This window comes from Drosophila sulfurigaster, chromosome 3 (genome assembly GCF_023558435.1).
Source record: "Drosophila sulfurigaster albostrigata strain 15112-1811.04 chromosome 3, ASM2355843v2, whole genome shotgun sequence".
Classification (NCBI taxonomy): Eukaryota; Metazoa; Arthropoda; class Insecta; order Diptera; family Drosophilidae; genus Drosophila; species Drosophila sulfurigaster.
In genome coordinates, this window is record NC_084883.1 from 9,787,827 (window position 1) to 9,803,718 (window position 15,892).

Here is a 15,892-nt window from a genome sequence, read left to right on the forward strand (position 1 = left end):
ATGCTTATGAGTATTATAACTACTACTTCGATATGCGATTTAGATGTACAATAAAACTATGTGTGCCAATTGCTTCGAGCTGTCGCTAAGTTTGGATGTTGATAGCGAGTTGGCTCAGATAACTCCGATAAGATATAGGCAAAATTGCCATTAGCTCGAGCATACAGAGCGTTTACTGTTGTCGTTGTTGGTTGTCTGGTTTTCAACTTTCGCGGCGATAAGAAACTTGGCAACGCAAACGTTGAGAAATGAGTTCTGGCATGGATTGGTTAGGCTTGAGACATTGCCATATAGGGGTTTGGTTATACTAACATACATACACACATACATACGTATTTACAATGACATTAATATACTTATGTGTTGGAGTATATAACATATACTTTTACTATACTCGTTAGATGTGTGAGTCTTTTGATAACTTTGTCTGATTAGATTGCACACAAACAGCGATAGAGAGCAAGAGCGAGAGAGGGGTAGAGAAAAAGAGAACTCAAACAACAAAATGGAACCTATTATTGGGGTCGGGCCAACACAAATACGGCAAAAGACTTAATTAGGCTAACAAACAACTCGAATTGCCGAATTGGCCCCGTAATCTAAAGCAAAGTCAAAAGAGGGGAAGGAAGAGAAACAGTCGAAGATGGTGCTAAAGATTGCAGAGGGGGATGGATGGGTTGTCGTGGTATCGTAACAGAAGCAGAGTCGCTCAAGTGTTTGCTTTGCACGTCGTCTCAAGTGGGATCCCAAACCCGAGGCACTTGGACATTGAACAGTGCATGACAAGTTTTACTGGTAACCAATAAGTAGCACTTCTACCTCAGGGTACAAGGTGCAATAATTCCATACTATGTAAGTGCCTATCTGTGTAAGCCTTATATGGCCTTTTGTTGTAATCAACAACACTGTAGATGGACTCTGTCTTTTGTTTTCTACGCAGTGCAGCAAAAGTAACGGCGTCTTGTCCCCCAACTCGAATTGAATTGATAAGGCCAACTCCATGCTGCTGCCGCTTCTGCTGCTGCTGCCTTGGGGGTTCTGCCTCTCAAGGGCAAAACGCGGCGCTTTAAAACGAATTAACGTGAAATACAGCGCTGTGAAAACAACAAACTGATAAGCAAAGCACAAAAGCCACAAAATCAATTTTAAATACAATTACAATTTTGCGATAAGAGATGAGCGATATGCGCGATAGTTATTTTCGATTTCAACGATAACACAACACGATAGCTCATCCTTGAACGCACACTCTGCAGATGTGCGATAGTTTTGTCGATTGCACCGATAACAAAACACAATGCGAAAGCTCATCCTTGATCTCACTCACTTTTGCGTTGAAAAGCTTTCAGGGGTCTTTAAACTCACCTTGAAGTCGCATTGAACTCACAAGCTTAACTTGTGCAAATATTTTTAATAATACTATAACATTTTATATACTCAAAGAATGTGAACTGAAATCTGATATTATGGCGGCGCCGTGAAAGCAATTGCAAGTTAGGCATAAAAAATGCATTAGTTGTGCTACATTAATGCTGAACTGCAACTAGAACTAAATACAAAATAACAACACACATTGTGCAAGTTAAATGGCGGTTCAATGTCTGACTTTTTATTTTTATTTTTTGCCATCTACAATTCAAATGTCGCTGGCGCTATTGTTGTTTACTTTGACAGAAAAATAGGCATTTTGTTGCTTACCTTTTCGAGACATTCTTGTCCAATTGCTTTGGTATCCAATTTGACAGCTTGTTGGGTGCCATTTGGCAGATCGACAATGCACCACCACATGATGGAAAAGCTCGTTTTTGTCTTTTTCTTTCTACTCGATCTCCTTGTTGGAAAAGTAAAAGCGATTACGCTCTTGCAACTGTTGTTGTTGCTCCTGCTGTTGTTAGTTGTTGCTTCTTGTTTACCGATTTAAGGCAATTGCATTTGTTTTTCAGCTTCCGCGTTGCGAGCCACACAAAAAAACACACACACGTTAAATTCAATTCACGATTCCGAAAACGAACAATACGCCAGCTGCTCTGCTGCTGCTGTTGCTGCTGTTGGTGCTGTTAGCGTCGCTGTTGCCGTCGCTTTTTTGGATCTACAGGTTGCGTTTGTTGTTTGTGAGTGTTTGGTTTGTTTATTTTGATTTGTGCTAGGATTCCTGGTTCCAGCCGTGGGAATTATTTACTCCTTTCCTTATGCACTCGCAAATTTTTTAAATATATATTTTTTTTGTAGTATTTAAATATTATATTTTTAAGACATTTTAGCGGCAACGCACGCCGTCGCCGTTTGTTTTGCACTGGTTTTTGTGGCTATTGTTTTTATCTTGCTTTCGATATCTACCTTTGTACATATGCACGCTTAAATATATATGCATTTATATATTTCGTGTTGTTTCTTTGTTTTGTTTTGTTGCTATTTCTGTTTAACACGATTTCGGCAGAGACAACAACGTTCCCGATGACGTCGTTTTCAAAGTGAATATGCGACTGTTGGTTTTACACGTCCGTTCAACGCAGAGTTCCCGATACAATTGAATTCTTGTTCGCTTCCGAAGGCAGCTCAACACCAAAGAGCATTTCAGCGCAGCTGTTAGGTTAACAGACACTGTTATTTTGCTGTAATGCTCAAATGAGCTGCAAGTGTTCGGCACTGTGCTCGCATCTCTTAATCGCAATTTTCGCTCTTGAAATGCTGCTCTTAACAGCAGGTGAGCGAGCACACAGCGCTCGCGTTTCACATTGCTGCTGGTACTTGTTGTTGTTCCGTTTAATGCTTGAAACTTGCAGCTGTTGACGGATGCCGCTTCATTCAATTGGTCTGTAGCACAGCTGTTGCTGCTGTTAGCTGCTAATGCTATCTCCGCTGCTGTTGTTCGGCTTCTCTTTTGTTATCAGATTTTCCACTTCACTGCAGATGCATTGCAAGTTATATTATACACCTATCTAACATGCAGGTAAATTGTTCAACTGTTGAATTAGCCAGCACAGAGTTTATGCTGAACTCTGCCTCCATCTCTGTCTCTGCCGCTGCTATCTCTGTCTGCGCATGGCGCGCATGTGCACCGCAGCTGGCTGCTCTGCTCTGTTTGAAATTCCATTGATGGCTTTCATTTTACGCATCTTTGTTTTGTTTCCGACCTGCACAATGCACAAACTAATGAACTCTTTCAGTGGAACGCAATGAACCGTCAACAAAGGTGTTTCCCATGTTGTTATGCCTCACTGAGGTTACGGATTATCTGTGCAATATTGCACATTGTGATTACACAGAAATTTGGTACATGCTAAGATTCCATTTACGAATGTACGTTAAAATTTTCATTTGATTTAATTGAAATTTATTGATTACTCTAATTGACAATGAATACAATTGCATAATTCATAAATTCAATTACAAATGATAGGTAAAATTGCAAGGTGCGATTGTCAGTTGACACACTTTCCGACTTTCTTCGCACGCTTCTCTCCTTGAAACCTTAAAAACACATTTCATATTTACATGCGTTCATGGGGAGGGATTGAGGGAGAAGGAAAGTAGTTAAATGGTAGCAGTGAATGCAAATTACCGTGTTGTAACCCTGGCACGTTTTTTGCAATCTTGTAATTATCGTTGCATTGACAAGAACCGACCTCGGACTGTTCTGAGGGGTTTTAAAAATCAATATCAATCAATATGTAACGGCTTTTGACGTTTAAAAGAGCGACAAGTGCGCTTAAAAAGCTTTTGTGAAAGCTTTTTGCAAATATCATTGGTTTGTGTACAAGCAAACTAGCTTCGCTACTATTATAAGACATTTTTCAATCTCACACATACGCAACTACTTATACAAGTAGTAGTAGTTGACGTATTTGTATCACTATAACAGAAAAAATGTCATGATAGAAAAGGGTATCGAAGACATAGACGCGTGCGATTTATTTTGAAAGAAGTTAATATATTTCTTTATACGCAAATTTTATGTTCTTTACTTTTTAAATATATTTATATATATTTACATATACATATGTTTTTTATATATTATGTATACATATTTATGTTATTATTTAACATGTTGATTCTATTAAAATGGTTTTGTAAAGTTATTTCCCTCAGAAGAAAATTCGAAAATAAAACTATGTAGTTCACAAAATTAAAATTAATTGATATTCATTAAAATTTTAGTAAAATTGTTGAAATAAAATTAATAATAAGATCACAATATTTTAAATTTAAAACAAGTGCTAAGGTTAACTATAGTTCAATATTGTAATAATCCGAAAGCAATTCCTATGCAACAATACAAGTATATTTCAAATTGCTGGCTAATAATTTAATATTACATATGTATGTATTTTGAATTATTTACTTATGTAATTATCTCTCACACTTGGGCCTTTGTTTACATTTTCACTCAAGCACTGCTTGCTTGAATAGTTCGATTGCTACCCAAAATATCGCAAACTGTTATCGATATTATTCATAGCACTGCTTCTGGCGATTTCAAAATCATTTATATGAATCAAATTCAATGATTAAGAATTTAACTAATTATTTCATATTAAGATGAATTTAATTTAAAAATGGTGTTTATTTGTAGACATTTTTATCTTTAAATTATAACCATGTACATGTTAAGAATTATACTTGAATTTATCTAATGCATTTCTTAATGCGCTTATAATTTATGATACACGACTCTTCTGAACAGTTGTCATTCAACACACTGACAACTTCAGACCCTGATCAATATCTTTCTGTAACTTCTTAACGAGGTCCTCCATTGCCTCCTCCTCTTCTTCATCCAAATCGGGCAGTCCCAAGTTCTCCTGAATGCCCTTGGGACCGAGCAAAACTGGAGAGGCAAAGAACTGCGCCTCCGTAACATCTGACTGAACGTAAGCACATTCGATGACATTCTTCTCGTTGTTCAAACCCCTGAGCAGAGAGTTGACAAAACTGGCAGATGCATACGCCATGGATGAGGTGATGGTACCTTTGCCCTCCTTCGACTCAATAACCTGAGGTCCGGCATTCTGCATTTGTTGCAGCACCTCCACTCGCTCCATGGCACTGCCATCGAACGGGGGCTTAGATTGAGAAATTAGCGCCAAAGCTGTCTCACCATGACCGCCTACCACAGGAATGCTGACCTGCATGGGATCAACGCCGATGCTATCGCCAATAAATGTTTTAGCACGCACAACATTCAGTGTTGTTACACCAAACAGACGCTTGGGATCATATGCATCCAGCTCCATCATCACCTTGGCCACGATAGGCACAATCGCATTCACTGGAGTCGTGATGAAAGCTAGTAAAGCATGCGGGCAAACGTTGCAAATCTCTTTGGTTATCTCAACAACCACTTTGGCGTTCGCCTTAAGCTGCTCCTCGTATTTAACGCTTGGTCTCTGCGGCTGTCCAGCCGCAACCACCACAATTGACGCATTCTTAAGCGCTTTCCCCAAATCCTTTTCTTCATAGGCCTCAACATTGGTGGGCGTGCAGATGTGGGATAGATCAACAGCCATGCCCTTGATTGACACCTTATCGTGCAGTGCTAGGGTCTTGATCCGCTGATTCATTTTGAGCATCAGAGCCAGGGGTTGTCCAACGCCGCCAGCAGCTCCCACAAGCGTTACTTTAAAGCCCTGACTATCATTCGAGTCCTTGCTGCTCTGGTTGCTGCTCTGATTGCGGCATGGACCATTGTTGCTTTGCTTGTGCACTGTCAATCGGGTAATGTGTGTGGAAAATCGAATTGAAATCATAACGAAATTTTGTGCTTGTGCACGAAACGAATAAACGAAATGTAATTTTTGAAAATTGAGTGATCATTTTGTACTCAGAAATTCTGCTACTTGTCTAAAGCAGTGCAAGCGGTGCAAAACATTTGGTACACTGCTTGCATTGCGTGTACAGTGCTGATAAGCAGTGCAAGTGCGCCGGCTCTAATGGTAGCTGCAGTGAGAGCAGTGCACACATGCTTAATACAAAAATCGATACCGATAAATTTATTTGACAGTTTTGATGGTTTCGATCTCAGCATCAGCTTTGCCGTTATAAATATAGAGGTTATTTGTAGTTTTTATTCTATCTATACGGGTTTGTATTGCCTACATAATATTTTATTTATATAATATATGTACATATAAAGAGGGAAAGAATTTCCGACTAAGGAGTTTTCACTGTATATTCTCTATCTTGGATTATATAAGTATAAAAGTATATTGCCAACACTTTAGAATAATATTACATCTTTTTTATTTAACAGCTAAAAAAACTTCGCGCGCTGTCCTGCGAACGGTCTTGCCATTATGGTTGGCTGGTAGATTCTCTGTAAAACGAACTCCAGCATGAAGTTGCATCTGCACCCCAGTCAATCGCTTGGCCACATATTCTATGATCGCCTTCTCGTTGATCTCATATCCCTTTCGCTTGACAATCAAAGCGCCAGCAGCATCACCTTGACGTTCATCGTAGATGCCCACAACGCACACATCCTGCACTTCAGGCAGCTCCGCAATGACAGTCTCGATTTCTGTGGGCCAATAATGCAGACCCTGGTACTTGAGGATCTCCTTCTTGCGATCCACAATATACAACAAGTTGTTGTCATCAAAGTATCCCAAATCACCGGTGTGGAACCAACCCTCAAAGTCCTGCATTCGGCGAGACTCCAAGGGATTGCCGTAGTATCCATTCCATGGTTGTCCAGTGTGCACATAAATCTCGCCAACCTGATTGTAGCCCAGTCTCTTACCATCGTCATCGACAATGCGCATTTTAATACCTGCTATGGGCTTTCCAGCTGCATTAATATTTTTGATTCCAAGATTTGCGGTGATGCCGCCAACTTCGGTCATGCCATATCCTCCAGTTAGAATAGCATTCTTGCATAGCTCTTGAATTCGCTGCAAGGTTGCAAGGGAAACCACGCCTCCACCAAAGTTAATCAATCTCAAGGATGAGAGTGCCTCTACAGTTGCTTCTGGACAAATTGCCAAACCGGACAAGTGTCGAGGAGGTAGCACGGCATAGAGGAGCTGATACTTCTTCACCAATTGCACAAAGTATTCGGGAGTAAAGGGTTTGTTCGTTATGACACGGGTACAGCCGAAAACTGTGCTGAAAATAAGAGCAAAGACTCCCGTCATCCAATCCAAGGAGCTTGCCACATAAAAAATCATCTCGCTGGTAATTTGACTGTAATTTAGAATACGTTTCAATGTAATATTCAGGAGCAGGCATTATCTATATCTTACACATTATCCATCAAGAGAGTACTATTTGATATGCAAACAGCTTTCGGTAGTCCTGTTGTACCAGATGAGCATAGAATTGCCACGGTCTGATCTCCACCATTTTTAAGAGGTTCAGGTCTGCCAATTGTACCAAATTAAATTGAGGAAAATTTATAATGCACTCAATACTCACTGATAGAACATTTCTGTTGGTGTGGGATCCAGCAGGGACTCGATCTTTGGCACACCCTCAACATGATCGATCATTGTAAATATTTCAGGACTCCAGCCTTGTGTTGCCGATTTTATTTTGTTATACTCAAGTCCATCACAAAATATAATCTTGGGCTTGGTTAACCCAAAAGCATGTTTAATGGTATCTATAAAAAACAAGTCAGAAAGCTACAGTCGAGTGTGCTCGACTTTGAGATACCCGCTACTCATTTTGAATAAAAGCAAAATATTGCGGTATTATTTTCAAAATATACCGAAAATGCTATAAAAATATTAAAAATATACCAAATAGTATATTTGGTATATCGATATAGTACCACATTCAAAGTATACCATATACCAGATTGTCAGCCAAAGCAATTAAGAGCCCTAGTAAGTAGGCGTTTTTGCCCATACAATAATAACTTCCACAATTTTTATCTCATCGCAACAAAAAAATGGAATCATAACTGCTATTGTTATTGTTGTATACACCAGAATTCGCAGCTCTAGCTTTAAAATTACGCTTGTTATTCGATTTTTTTGATTTGCGGGGGCGGAAGTGGGCGTGGCAAAAAATTTGAAACAAACTTGATCTCCGTGCAAAAATAACAAATGCTGTCGAAAAGAAATTATAGCTCTATCTTTTATAGTCTCTGAGATCTAGGTGTTCATACGGACAGACGGACAGACACACAGACGGACAGACACACAGACGGACATGGCTAGATCGTCTCGGCTGTTGATGCTGATCAAGAATAGATATACTTTATAGGTCGGAGATGTCTCCTTCTACGTGTTACATACATTTCCTGCCGCCACAAAGTTATAATACCCTTCTACCCTATGGGTATAATTAGGTCTTACCTTCATCGAGCAATGGGTTCACGGCATGAAAAGGAGTCGCGTTCATCAGACAGCCAGTAGCCAAGGGCATGAGATAATTTGTATTCTTAGCAGAAATTCCAACCACGTCGGTGTCATTAAGTCCTCGCTTTTTCAGGTGCTGCGCAATCCGAATAGCCCAAGTTATAGCCTGAGCATAGGTTAAGGATTCGCCGCTAGCATCGTTGATCTACAAGTATTATCCTCAGGACCAAATTTCTAATATGGTAATGTAGTTCCACTCACTTGACAAACATTTCTTGGCCAATTTTTCATGTTGTTGAATATGACCCTGCCCAAGGATGCGTCCGAGTTGTAGATGGAGCTACGTTTCGGGCCACTCCAAGTTTTATCCTTTGCATCGTAGGTAGTTGGAAAGGCTTCCATAATGATATCACAAACAATTTTTAACTTTTTCTACTTTTACTTCTTCACTGTTTGCCAGGTTTGGCTTATTTGAAAACATCGAACCATATACCGTCTTTTATATAGTGGCAGCTTTAGTCATATTTTATTGAGGTAACTGCGAATGAAGAACATTAATGCAAAGTGTGAATGACTAGTCAATACACATAAGTGCTTTATCAGTCACCTGCAGAAGTTCAAACCACCTATCTGAGTGGCTAATCAATGTTTGAAATGTAGATCAAGGTAAAATAGTATATTCATTGATCAGTCCAGTGTGAATGGAGAGGATGCGTTATCTACAATCTTTCTATCTTATAAGAATATCAAATAGTATCCATCAACTTTACTACAATTGTTGTTTTTGTTGCAATTTCCAAAAATCAAGTAAAAACATTTAGTGGTTGAGATTATGCTATCGCAACAGTCTGAAGTGTCAATGTATTTTTCTTATCACGTGACGTTTTACTATAACCTTTAGTTGTTTGAAAATCATACGATTATTCAAAGGAAGATATGTTTGATCTACTATTGATAGGGTAATATTAGATTAATTAAATATTCATTGTTTATCTTCAAACTGAAGGACATATGTTAAGGATTTTCCGCTAGCATCAGTTTAACGATAAGCATAAATTCAGAACCAAATTCCTAATATCATAATGTAGATCCACTCACTTGACAAACATTTAATAGACAATTTATCATTGTTATTTTATATAAACCTGCCCGAAGATGCGACCGTGTTATAGATGGAGCTACGTTTTAGACAATTTAAAGGTCGAGTTTGAATCAGCTTAATTACTTTTACTTATCGATGACGCATGTATTAATAGATTAGTTACTATTCTGGGAGTCGTTTGTATTCAGTCTTGTTCAAGATATTTTGGATGATTAGAAAAAATATATTCTTTTACTATGTCAGCGTTATTCCTAAGATTGGGGTATTTATTATCTCAAGTGTGTGATGTGATAGTACAATTAAAAGCTTCCTCGTTGGCACGTGCCTTAAAAATTGAACAAGCCTCTTTAGATAAGAGCAAGGGGTATTCCACAAATGACTGAATGCGGCAATATCGCAAAAATACGAGTGCGTATACTTAATATACAAAGTGTTTCCATTCAAAGGTAATATAATAGGTGTTATTTATAAAGGTATCTATAAATTATTTAATGGAAACAAATACGTCACGCGCTGCCTTTCGGATCGTCTTGCCATTAAAATTCGCTGGCAGTTTGTCAGTGAAGCGAACACCGGCATGAAGTTGCTTCTGCACGCCAGTCAATCGCTTGGCCACATGATCGATGATCGCCTTCTCGTTGATCTCATATCCCTTTCGCTTGACAATCAAAGCGCCAGCAGCATCACCTTGACGCTCATCGTAGATGCCCACAACGCACACATCCTGCACTTCAGGCAGCTCCGCAATGACAGTCTCGATTTCTGTGGGCCAATAATGCAGACCCTGGTACTTGAGGATCTCCTTCTTGCGATCCACAATATACAAGAAGTTCTGTTCATCAAAGTAGCCCAAATCACCGGTGTGGAACCAACCTTCAAAGTCCTGCATTCGGCGTGTCTCCACAGGATTGCCGTAGTAACCATTCCATGCCTGTCCGGTGTGCACATAAATCTCGCCCACTTGTTTGTAGCTCAAGCTCTTACCTTCCTCGTCGACAATGCGGATTTTAATGCCCGGCATTAAGCGACCAGCCGAGTTGTTGTTACTAATCCCAATATTACCAGTTATAGCACCCACTTCGGTCATTCCGTATCCCGAATTGAACATGGCAGTCTTGCATATCTCCTGGGCACGCTGCAATGTTGTCAACGTAACCAAACCTCCGCCATAGTTGAGCATGCGAATGGGCGAAAGAGCTTCAGTCGTTGCCTCCGGGCAAGTGATCAAGGCGGAGAGATGGCGAGGAGGCACCACAGCATAATTGATCTTGTACTTCTTTACCAACTCCACAAAATATTCGGGACTAAAAGGCTTATTGGTTATGATGCGAGTGCAGCCAAAGACTGTGCTGAAAATAAAAGCCCAGAGGCCAGTGATCCAATCCAAGGAACTCGATGTGTAGATAATCGATTCGCTGGTGACCAGCCTGAATTTTAAAAGAGGAGCGAAATTATTGGAATTCGAACATAAGAGAAGTCTTGTTGATGCACTCACATACTATCCTGTATAAGGATGCTGTTAGATAAGCAGACGGCTTTTGGTAATCCCGTAGTTCCCGAAGAGCACAAAATTGCCACTGTCTGATCTCCACCATTTTTAAGCAGTTCAGGTCTGTAAGTACAAGTTATTTTATAAAATGTTCATTAAATAACGTAAATTACATTTCAAACTCACTGATAAAGCATTTCCGTATTTGTGGCATCCAGCAGCGTCTCTATCTTAGGCACACCCTCAACATGATCGACCATCGTAAATATTTCTGGATGCCAGCCTCGAGTTGCCGAATGGATTTTCTCGTATTCGTGACCATCACAAAATATAACCATTGGCTTGGTTAATTCGAAAACATACTTGATGGTTTCTATAAATTTCAAATTCAGTCAATTGCCATCAAAAAACACTCAATTAATTGTACTTACCCTCATCTAGCATTGGATTCACTGCATGGAACGGTGTGGAGTTCATCAGACATGCAATACCCAAAGGAAGAACATAAGTCGTATTCTTAGCCGATATCCCAATAACGTCCTTGTGGTTAAGTCCCCGTTTCTTCAAGTATTGAGCAATTCGTACGGCCCAAGTAATAGCTTGACCATTTGTCAACGATACACCATCAACATCGTTGATCTAAAATGATCCGAATAAACTGAATCCTCAGCTTTCAATTTCAATTCACTTTTCTACTCACTTGACAAACATTCTTTGGCCAATTTCTCATGGTATTGAATATAATTTTCCCCACCGACGTATCATAGTTGAAGATCGAGTTACGTTTGGCACCGCTCCAGGTATTATCCTTTTCATTATAGGTGGTGGGTAATGCTGCCATATTTGCTATTACGACTATTCCGATGCTCACTCACTTCACCTTCGCAAGTTGCAGTCAAATGTGGAATACTGCACTCAACTGACATTCTATTTATATGGGGAATTTTCGCCAACAATTTATAATTGTTCTATATAAATCCAGGCTATTTACGACTCGAGTGGATGTGCTCTGCCATTTGGCTAACACCTGTAAAATCTTATCAGTCGCCAACTTAAGTCCTAAACATCGATAGTATATCGAAATACGGCTGAAGTGCCCTTTACATTCTCGTCTAAGCATTATTTCACACTCGTAAATAAACGAAAACAATAGTAAGGGGGGTTTTGTTCTGACTACTCGACTATAAGATACCCCTAATAGTAATTGCAATCTAAATATGTGTACAGCTATTCTAAGGTATTCATAAGAGACGGGAGTAAATAAAGAAATTATTAAATTTTTATTTTTAATTAGCAAGAATTCTTAGTGAATCATAAGCGAATGACTTGAAACTATCAACAAATTGATTTTATACTCAAAATAGTATTTTGAGTAAGACCAGTAAATAAACAAGGAAGCAAGCTATAGTGTGCTATAGTGTGCGAGTGTGCTCGACTCTGAGATACCCGCTACTCATTTTGAATAAAAGCAAAATATTGCGGTATTATTCTTAAAATATACCAAAATGATATATTGTGAAAATACTGAAAATATGCCGAAAGATATATTTGGTATATCGATATAGCGTCACATTGAAAATATACCATATACTGCATATACTTTACCAGATTGTCAGCCAAAGCAACAACGTTTTTGCCCATACAAAAGTATTTCTTTAATAACTTCGACAATTTTTATCCGCTAGAATCAAAGTTTTCTGGAATCAAAAAGACTATATTTATTATTGTATATACCAAAATTCCTCTCTGGCTTAAAAATTACGCTTGTATTCGATTTTTGTCGATTTACGGGGAGGAAGTGGACGTGGCAAAAATTTTAAAGAAACTTGATCTGCATACGAACATAACAAATGCTGTCGAAAATTATAGCTCAATCTCTTATAATCTCTGAGATCTAGGTGTTCATACGGACAGATGGACATGGCTAGATTTTCTCGGCTGTTGATGCTGATGTGTTCATCTTTAGAGGGTCGAAGTGACTCCTTCTAACTGTTACATACATTTCCTGCCGGCACAAAGTTATAATACGCTTCTACCCTATGGGTAGCGGGTATAATTATAGCTCTATCTCATACAGACAGACAGACAGACAGACGGACAGACGAACATTGCTAGATCGTCTCGTCTGTTAACGCTGATCAAGGATTAGAGGGCCGGAGATACCTTCTTATGCCTATTACATAATTTTCCTGCCGGCACAAAGTTATAATACGCTTCTACCCTATGAGCAGCGGGTATAAAAAGAGACATAAAAATCTTAACGTGCAATAAACTTTGGCATTGTCAGTATAGAATAGTCCAATTCATCACGGCTTAGCTGATAATGATAGTCAGGTGTTGGAGTAGGAAACTTGTTTCGCTGATTTATAAATGGATGTCGGTACTTGAGAATACGTAAGTTGCGGCTTGGAAATTTCATTGATAAGTAATAATTGACTTTGAACAGTGCAGATAAACCACAATGCTAGTCTGATTATAGGATGGGGTAATTGAGTTTGATTAACCGATTACAATCGGTTTTCATCGTCTCACACATCCGTAAGCTTAGCACTTTGTAACATATTAAATTAAACCTCACACATTGTCGTATCCATTATTAATTCGTCTGTGGTCTAAGGACATTATTAATTTTTAATGTCTCGTAATTTACTTATGTATAAAATAAGAAAGTCCAAGTCTGAGCGACTCAGTTGTAAGCGCGAAAATGAAGACATTCGAAAAAGAAATTCAGCGGAGCTACGAAGATTTTATCTATATACCGAGTATAATGTTCAAGTCGATCGGTTATGACATTTTAAACACTCCTAAGCCAAGGTGGCAGGACCTTCTGATGCGTTGTTACTTTTTAATCGGCCTAGGAAGTCATTACTACATTATCTACTATATGATGCTGCGAATAATTCAGTGGGATACTTTGTCGGGTGATCCAGTGACAATCGTGCGGTATGCGGAGATTTTCTTTCTCTCGGTTAATTCGGAAATTAAAATCGTTACATTTATATATTACCGCAACCGCATTCGCAAACTCTGTAACGAATTGGGAAGAGTTTTTCCGAGCGAGAATTCCGAGCGTCGATATTATAATGTCAACTCTTTTTATTGGCCCCGAGTCATACGTTATGGTGTTTACTACTTTTGCTTTGTTGTGCTACTGGTTGTATTTGCCCCGTTAGTGCAATCAACCTGCATTTATCTCTATCAGCGATTTACGATTGGAAGTGAGGCTAAATTTCCTTATCTTCGCGCCTACCCGATGCAGCTCAGCTTCGATGCCAAATCACCATTAAGCTATCTGTTTGCTGAGATCCTGGAGTTCACTTCCAGCCACTTCTACATGACCTTTAACATAGGCACCGATATTTGGATGATGTGTCTTTCTGGACAAATCTGTATGCACTTTGCCCATCTGGGAAGAGTGTTGACAAACTACAGTCCTAGTTACGAACGTTCGTCTGAGGATTGTGAATTTCTAGTCAGTGTCGTGCAAAAACATCGCCAAGTGCTCAGGTGTGTCAAGAAATATAAATAACGATTTATGTCAATTAAAAACCATTTAATATAGTTTTCACAAGGAACTGAACGATATTTTTGGCATGCTGTTGGCCTATAATCTCTTTACCACGGCCAGCACCCTTTGCTGTGTCGCCTTCTACACGATTGTGCGAGGCTTGAATCTGGAGGGTGTCTCATTTCTATCATATTTCTTTAGCTGTGCCGCTCAGTTTTATATGGTCTGCTATTACGGACAAAAGCTTATTGATTTGGTAAGATTTTCATACCCGTTACCTATAGGGTAAAAGGGTATTCAAGCTTTGTGCCTCTAGGAAATCCACGAAACAAGCAGAAGAAGGCATCTCCGACCCAAAAAAGTATATATATTCTTGATCAGCTTCACCAGCGTTTAAATGTAGTACTATATCAAAATACAATATATAGTCTTTGGTATATTTTTATTATTATTGTGGTATGTTACTTTTGATATATTTTAATTAATACCGCACTGTGGTTGCTTTTATTCAAAATGGGTAGTGGATATTTTACAACGAGCACACTCGCCTTTCTTACTTGTTATAAGTTACGTAAGTAAATATTAAATTTATTTACACTTCTAGAGTGAAGCATTGCCAGAGGCTGCTTACTCGCAAACTTGGTTTAACGGATCCCTCACTTATCGGAAACTATTACTAATAATAATGCTCAACACTGGAGCACCAGTTGTGCTCTCAGCCAAAGGGATAATTATTATATCGTTGGATACATTTAAAAATGTGAGTAACGTTAAATATTTGTTTGTCAAACAACGGGAAATGACAATTTTTCTTTTATTTATTATTATTATTTTCTATACTTATTTCTATAATTTAACAGATGATGAACATTACTTATAAATTTTTTGCGATTGTGCGAAGACTATTGGATGATTAAATTATTTAATCGAATCTCTTATTAATTATTAATTTTACATCTGCACATTAGTTTCATCTAAGTAGAAATTCACGTAGAGTTTTAATAAATGCTTATTAAATTCAAAACAATTTTTAATAGGATTTTAATTTATTGGAGAACTTTTTCACATGCTGCTTTATTGAATTTAGAATGCGAATAATAAAATGTGTAATAAAAGGCTGTCACCGAAATGTGATAAAGGTCATAAGAGCAATTAACATATTTGTAATTAAATATTAAAAAGGAAATGGTGTGAAATAACTCAACAGCTTTTGATTTTGTATTGATTTTTCTGCTTAGCAATTTTAAAATAAATAAATTTTCAACAATTAAGCACAATTTCATTAGAAACAAAAATGCATTTAGAAATACTGGCAGAATTTTAGAATATCTTATTAAAGTAAAAATTTGAAAAAAAAGGTTTGCATATAAAATAGAAAAAATCACAAGTCATACCAAAATTTTTAAGTTTAACAGACGCAAAGATCAACAACGTTAAAAATCAAAAGGTATGGCAGCACTTTGTGTCTTAGGAATGTGCATTGGTCTGGC

General features: G+C 38.3%; 5 protein-coding genes across 5 annotated transcripts in view; 1 reads left to right on the plus strand and 4 right to left on the minus strand.

The window, feature by feature from the left end:
* The window catches only part of LOC133840808 (E3 ubiquitin-protein ligase MYLIP), a 31,719-nt gene extending 29,187 nt beyond the window's left edge, over positions 1-2,532 (minus strand). The window contains exon 1 of the mRNA XM_062272887.1: positions 1,699-2,532. Within this exon, the coding sequence (XP_062128871.1) occupies positions 1,699-1,788 (90 nt within the window). The 5' untranslated portion in view covers positions 1,789-2,532. The remainder of the gene's footprint in view (positions 1-1,698) is intronic.
* A 2,159-nt stretch (positions 2,533-4,691) lies between these two features.
* On the minus strand, positions 4,692-5,747 carry LOC133845504 (uncharacterized). Its single transcript, XM_062279975.1, has one exon. The coding sequence runs from the start codon at positions 5,745-5,747 to the stop codon at positions 4,692-4,694; it is 1,056 nt and encodes a 351-aa protein (XP_062135959.1).
* Positions 5,748-6,205: 458 nt separating this feature from the next.
* LOC133843313 (uncharacterized) lies at positions 6,206-8,900 on the minus strand. The gene is made up of 5 exons (XM_062276814.1): positions 8,565-8,900; positions 8,301-8,508; positions 7,414-7,600; positions 7,242-7,358; positions 6,206-7,182 (listed from the first exon to the last, which is right to left on the minus strand). Exons 1-5 carry the CDS (start codon positions 8,703-8,705, stop codon positions 6,240-6,242), a joined length of 1,596 nt encoding a protein of 531 aa, XP_062132798.1. The 5' UTR covers positions 8,706-8,900; the 3' UTR covers positions 6,206-6,239.
* A 923-nt stretch (positions 8,901-9,823) lies between these two features.
* Positions 9,824-11,804, minus strand: LOC133843312 (uncharacterized). Its single transcript, XM_062276813.1, has 5 exons — positions 11,595-11,804; positions 11,326-11,533; positions 11,081-11,267; positions 10,901-11,017; positions 9,824-10,832 (listed from the first exon to the last, which is right to left on the minus strand). Exons 1-5 carry the CDS (start codon positions 11,733-11,735, stop codon positions 9,890-9,892), a joined length of 1,596 nt encoding a protein of 531 aa, XP_062132797.1. The 5' UTR covers positions 11,736-11,804; the 3' UTR covers positions 9,824-9,889.
* Positions 11,805-13,343: 1,539 nt separating this feature from the next.
* LOC133840809 (odorant receptor 49a-like) lies at positions 13,344-15,410 on the plus strand. Its single transcript, XM_062272888.1, has 4 exons — positions 13,344-14,401; positions 14,457-14,658; positions 15,007-15,162; positions 15,263-15,410. The coding sequence occupies exons 1-4, from the start codon at positions 13,599-13,601 to the stop codon at positions 15,317-15,319; spliced, it is 1,218 nt and encodes a 405-aa protein (XP_062128872.1). The 5' UTR covers positions 13,344-13,598; the 3' UTR covers positions 15,320-15,410.
* The last annotated feature ends 482 nt before the right edge of the window (positions 15,411-15,892 follow it).

Coding starts and splice junctions, on each gene's coding strand:
- LOC133840809 (XM_062272888.1), top strand. CDS start 13,599: ATGAAGACATTCGAAAAAGAAATTCAGCGGAGCTACGAAGATTTTATC. Junction 14,402..14,456: donor AAACATCGCCAAGTGCTCAG/GTGTGTCAAGAA, acceptor CATTTAATATAG/TTTTCACAAGGAACTGAACG. Junction 14,659..15,006: donor GACAAAAGCTTATTGATTTG/GTAAGATTTTCA, acceptor TTACACTTCTAG/AGTGAAGCATTGCCAGAGGC.
- LOC133845504 (XM_062279975.1), bottom strand. CDS start 5,747: ATGATTTCAATTCGATTTTCCACACACATTACCCGATTGACAGTGCAC.
- LOC133843313 (XM_062276814.1), bottom strand. CDS start 8,705: ATGGAAGCCTTTCCAACTACCTACGATGCAAAGGATAAAACTTGGAGT. Junction 8,509..8,564: donor GGCCAAGAAATGTTTGTCAA/GTGAGTGGAACT, acceptor TAATACTTGTAG/ATCAACGATGCTAGCGGCGA. Junction 7,601..8,300: donor GAACCCATTGCTCGATGAAG/GTAAGACCTAAT, acceptor TGTTTTTTATAG/ATACCATTAAACATGCTTTT.
- LOC133843312 (XM_062276813.1), bottom strand. CDS start 11,735: ATGGCAGCATTACCCACCACCTATAATGAAAAGGATAATACCTGGAGC. Junction 11,534..11,594: donor GGCCAAAGAATGTTTGTCAA/GTGAGTAGAAAA, acceptor GGATCATTTTAG/ATCAACGATGTTGATGGTGT. Junction 11,018..11,080: donor AATACGGAAATGCTTTATCA/GTGAGTTTGAAA, acceptor TTGTACTTACAG/ACCTGAACTGCTTAAAAATG.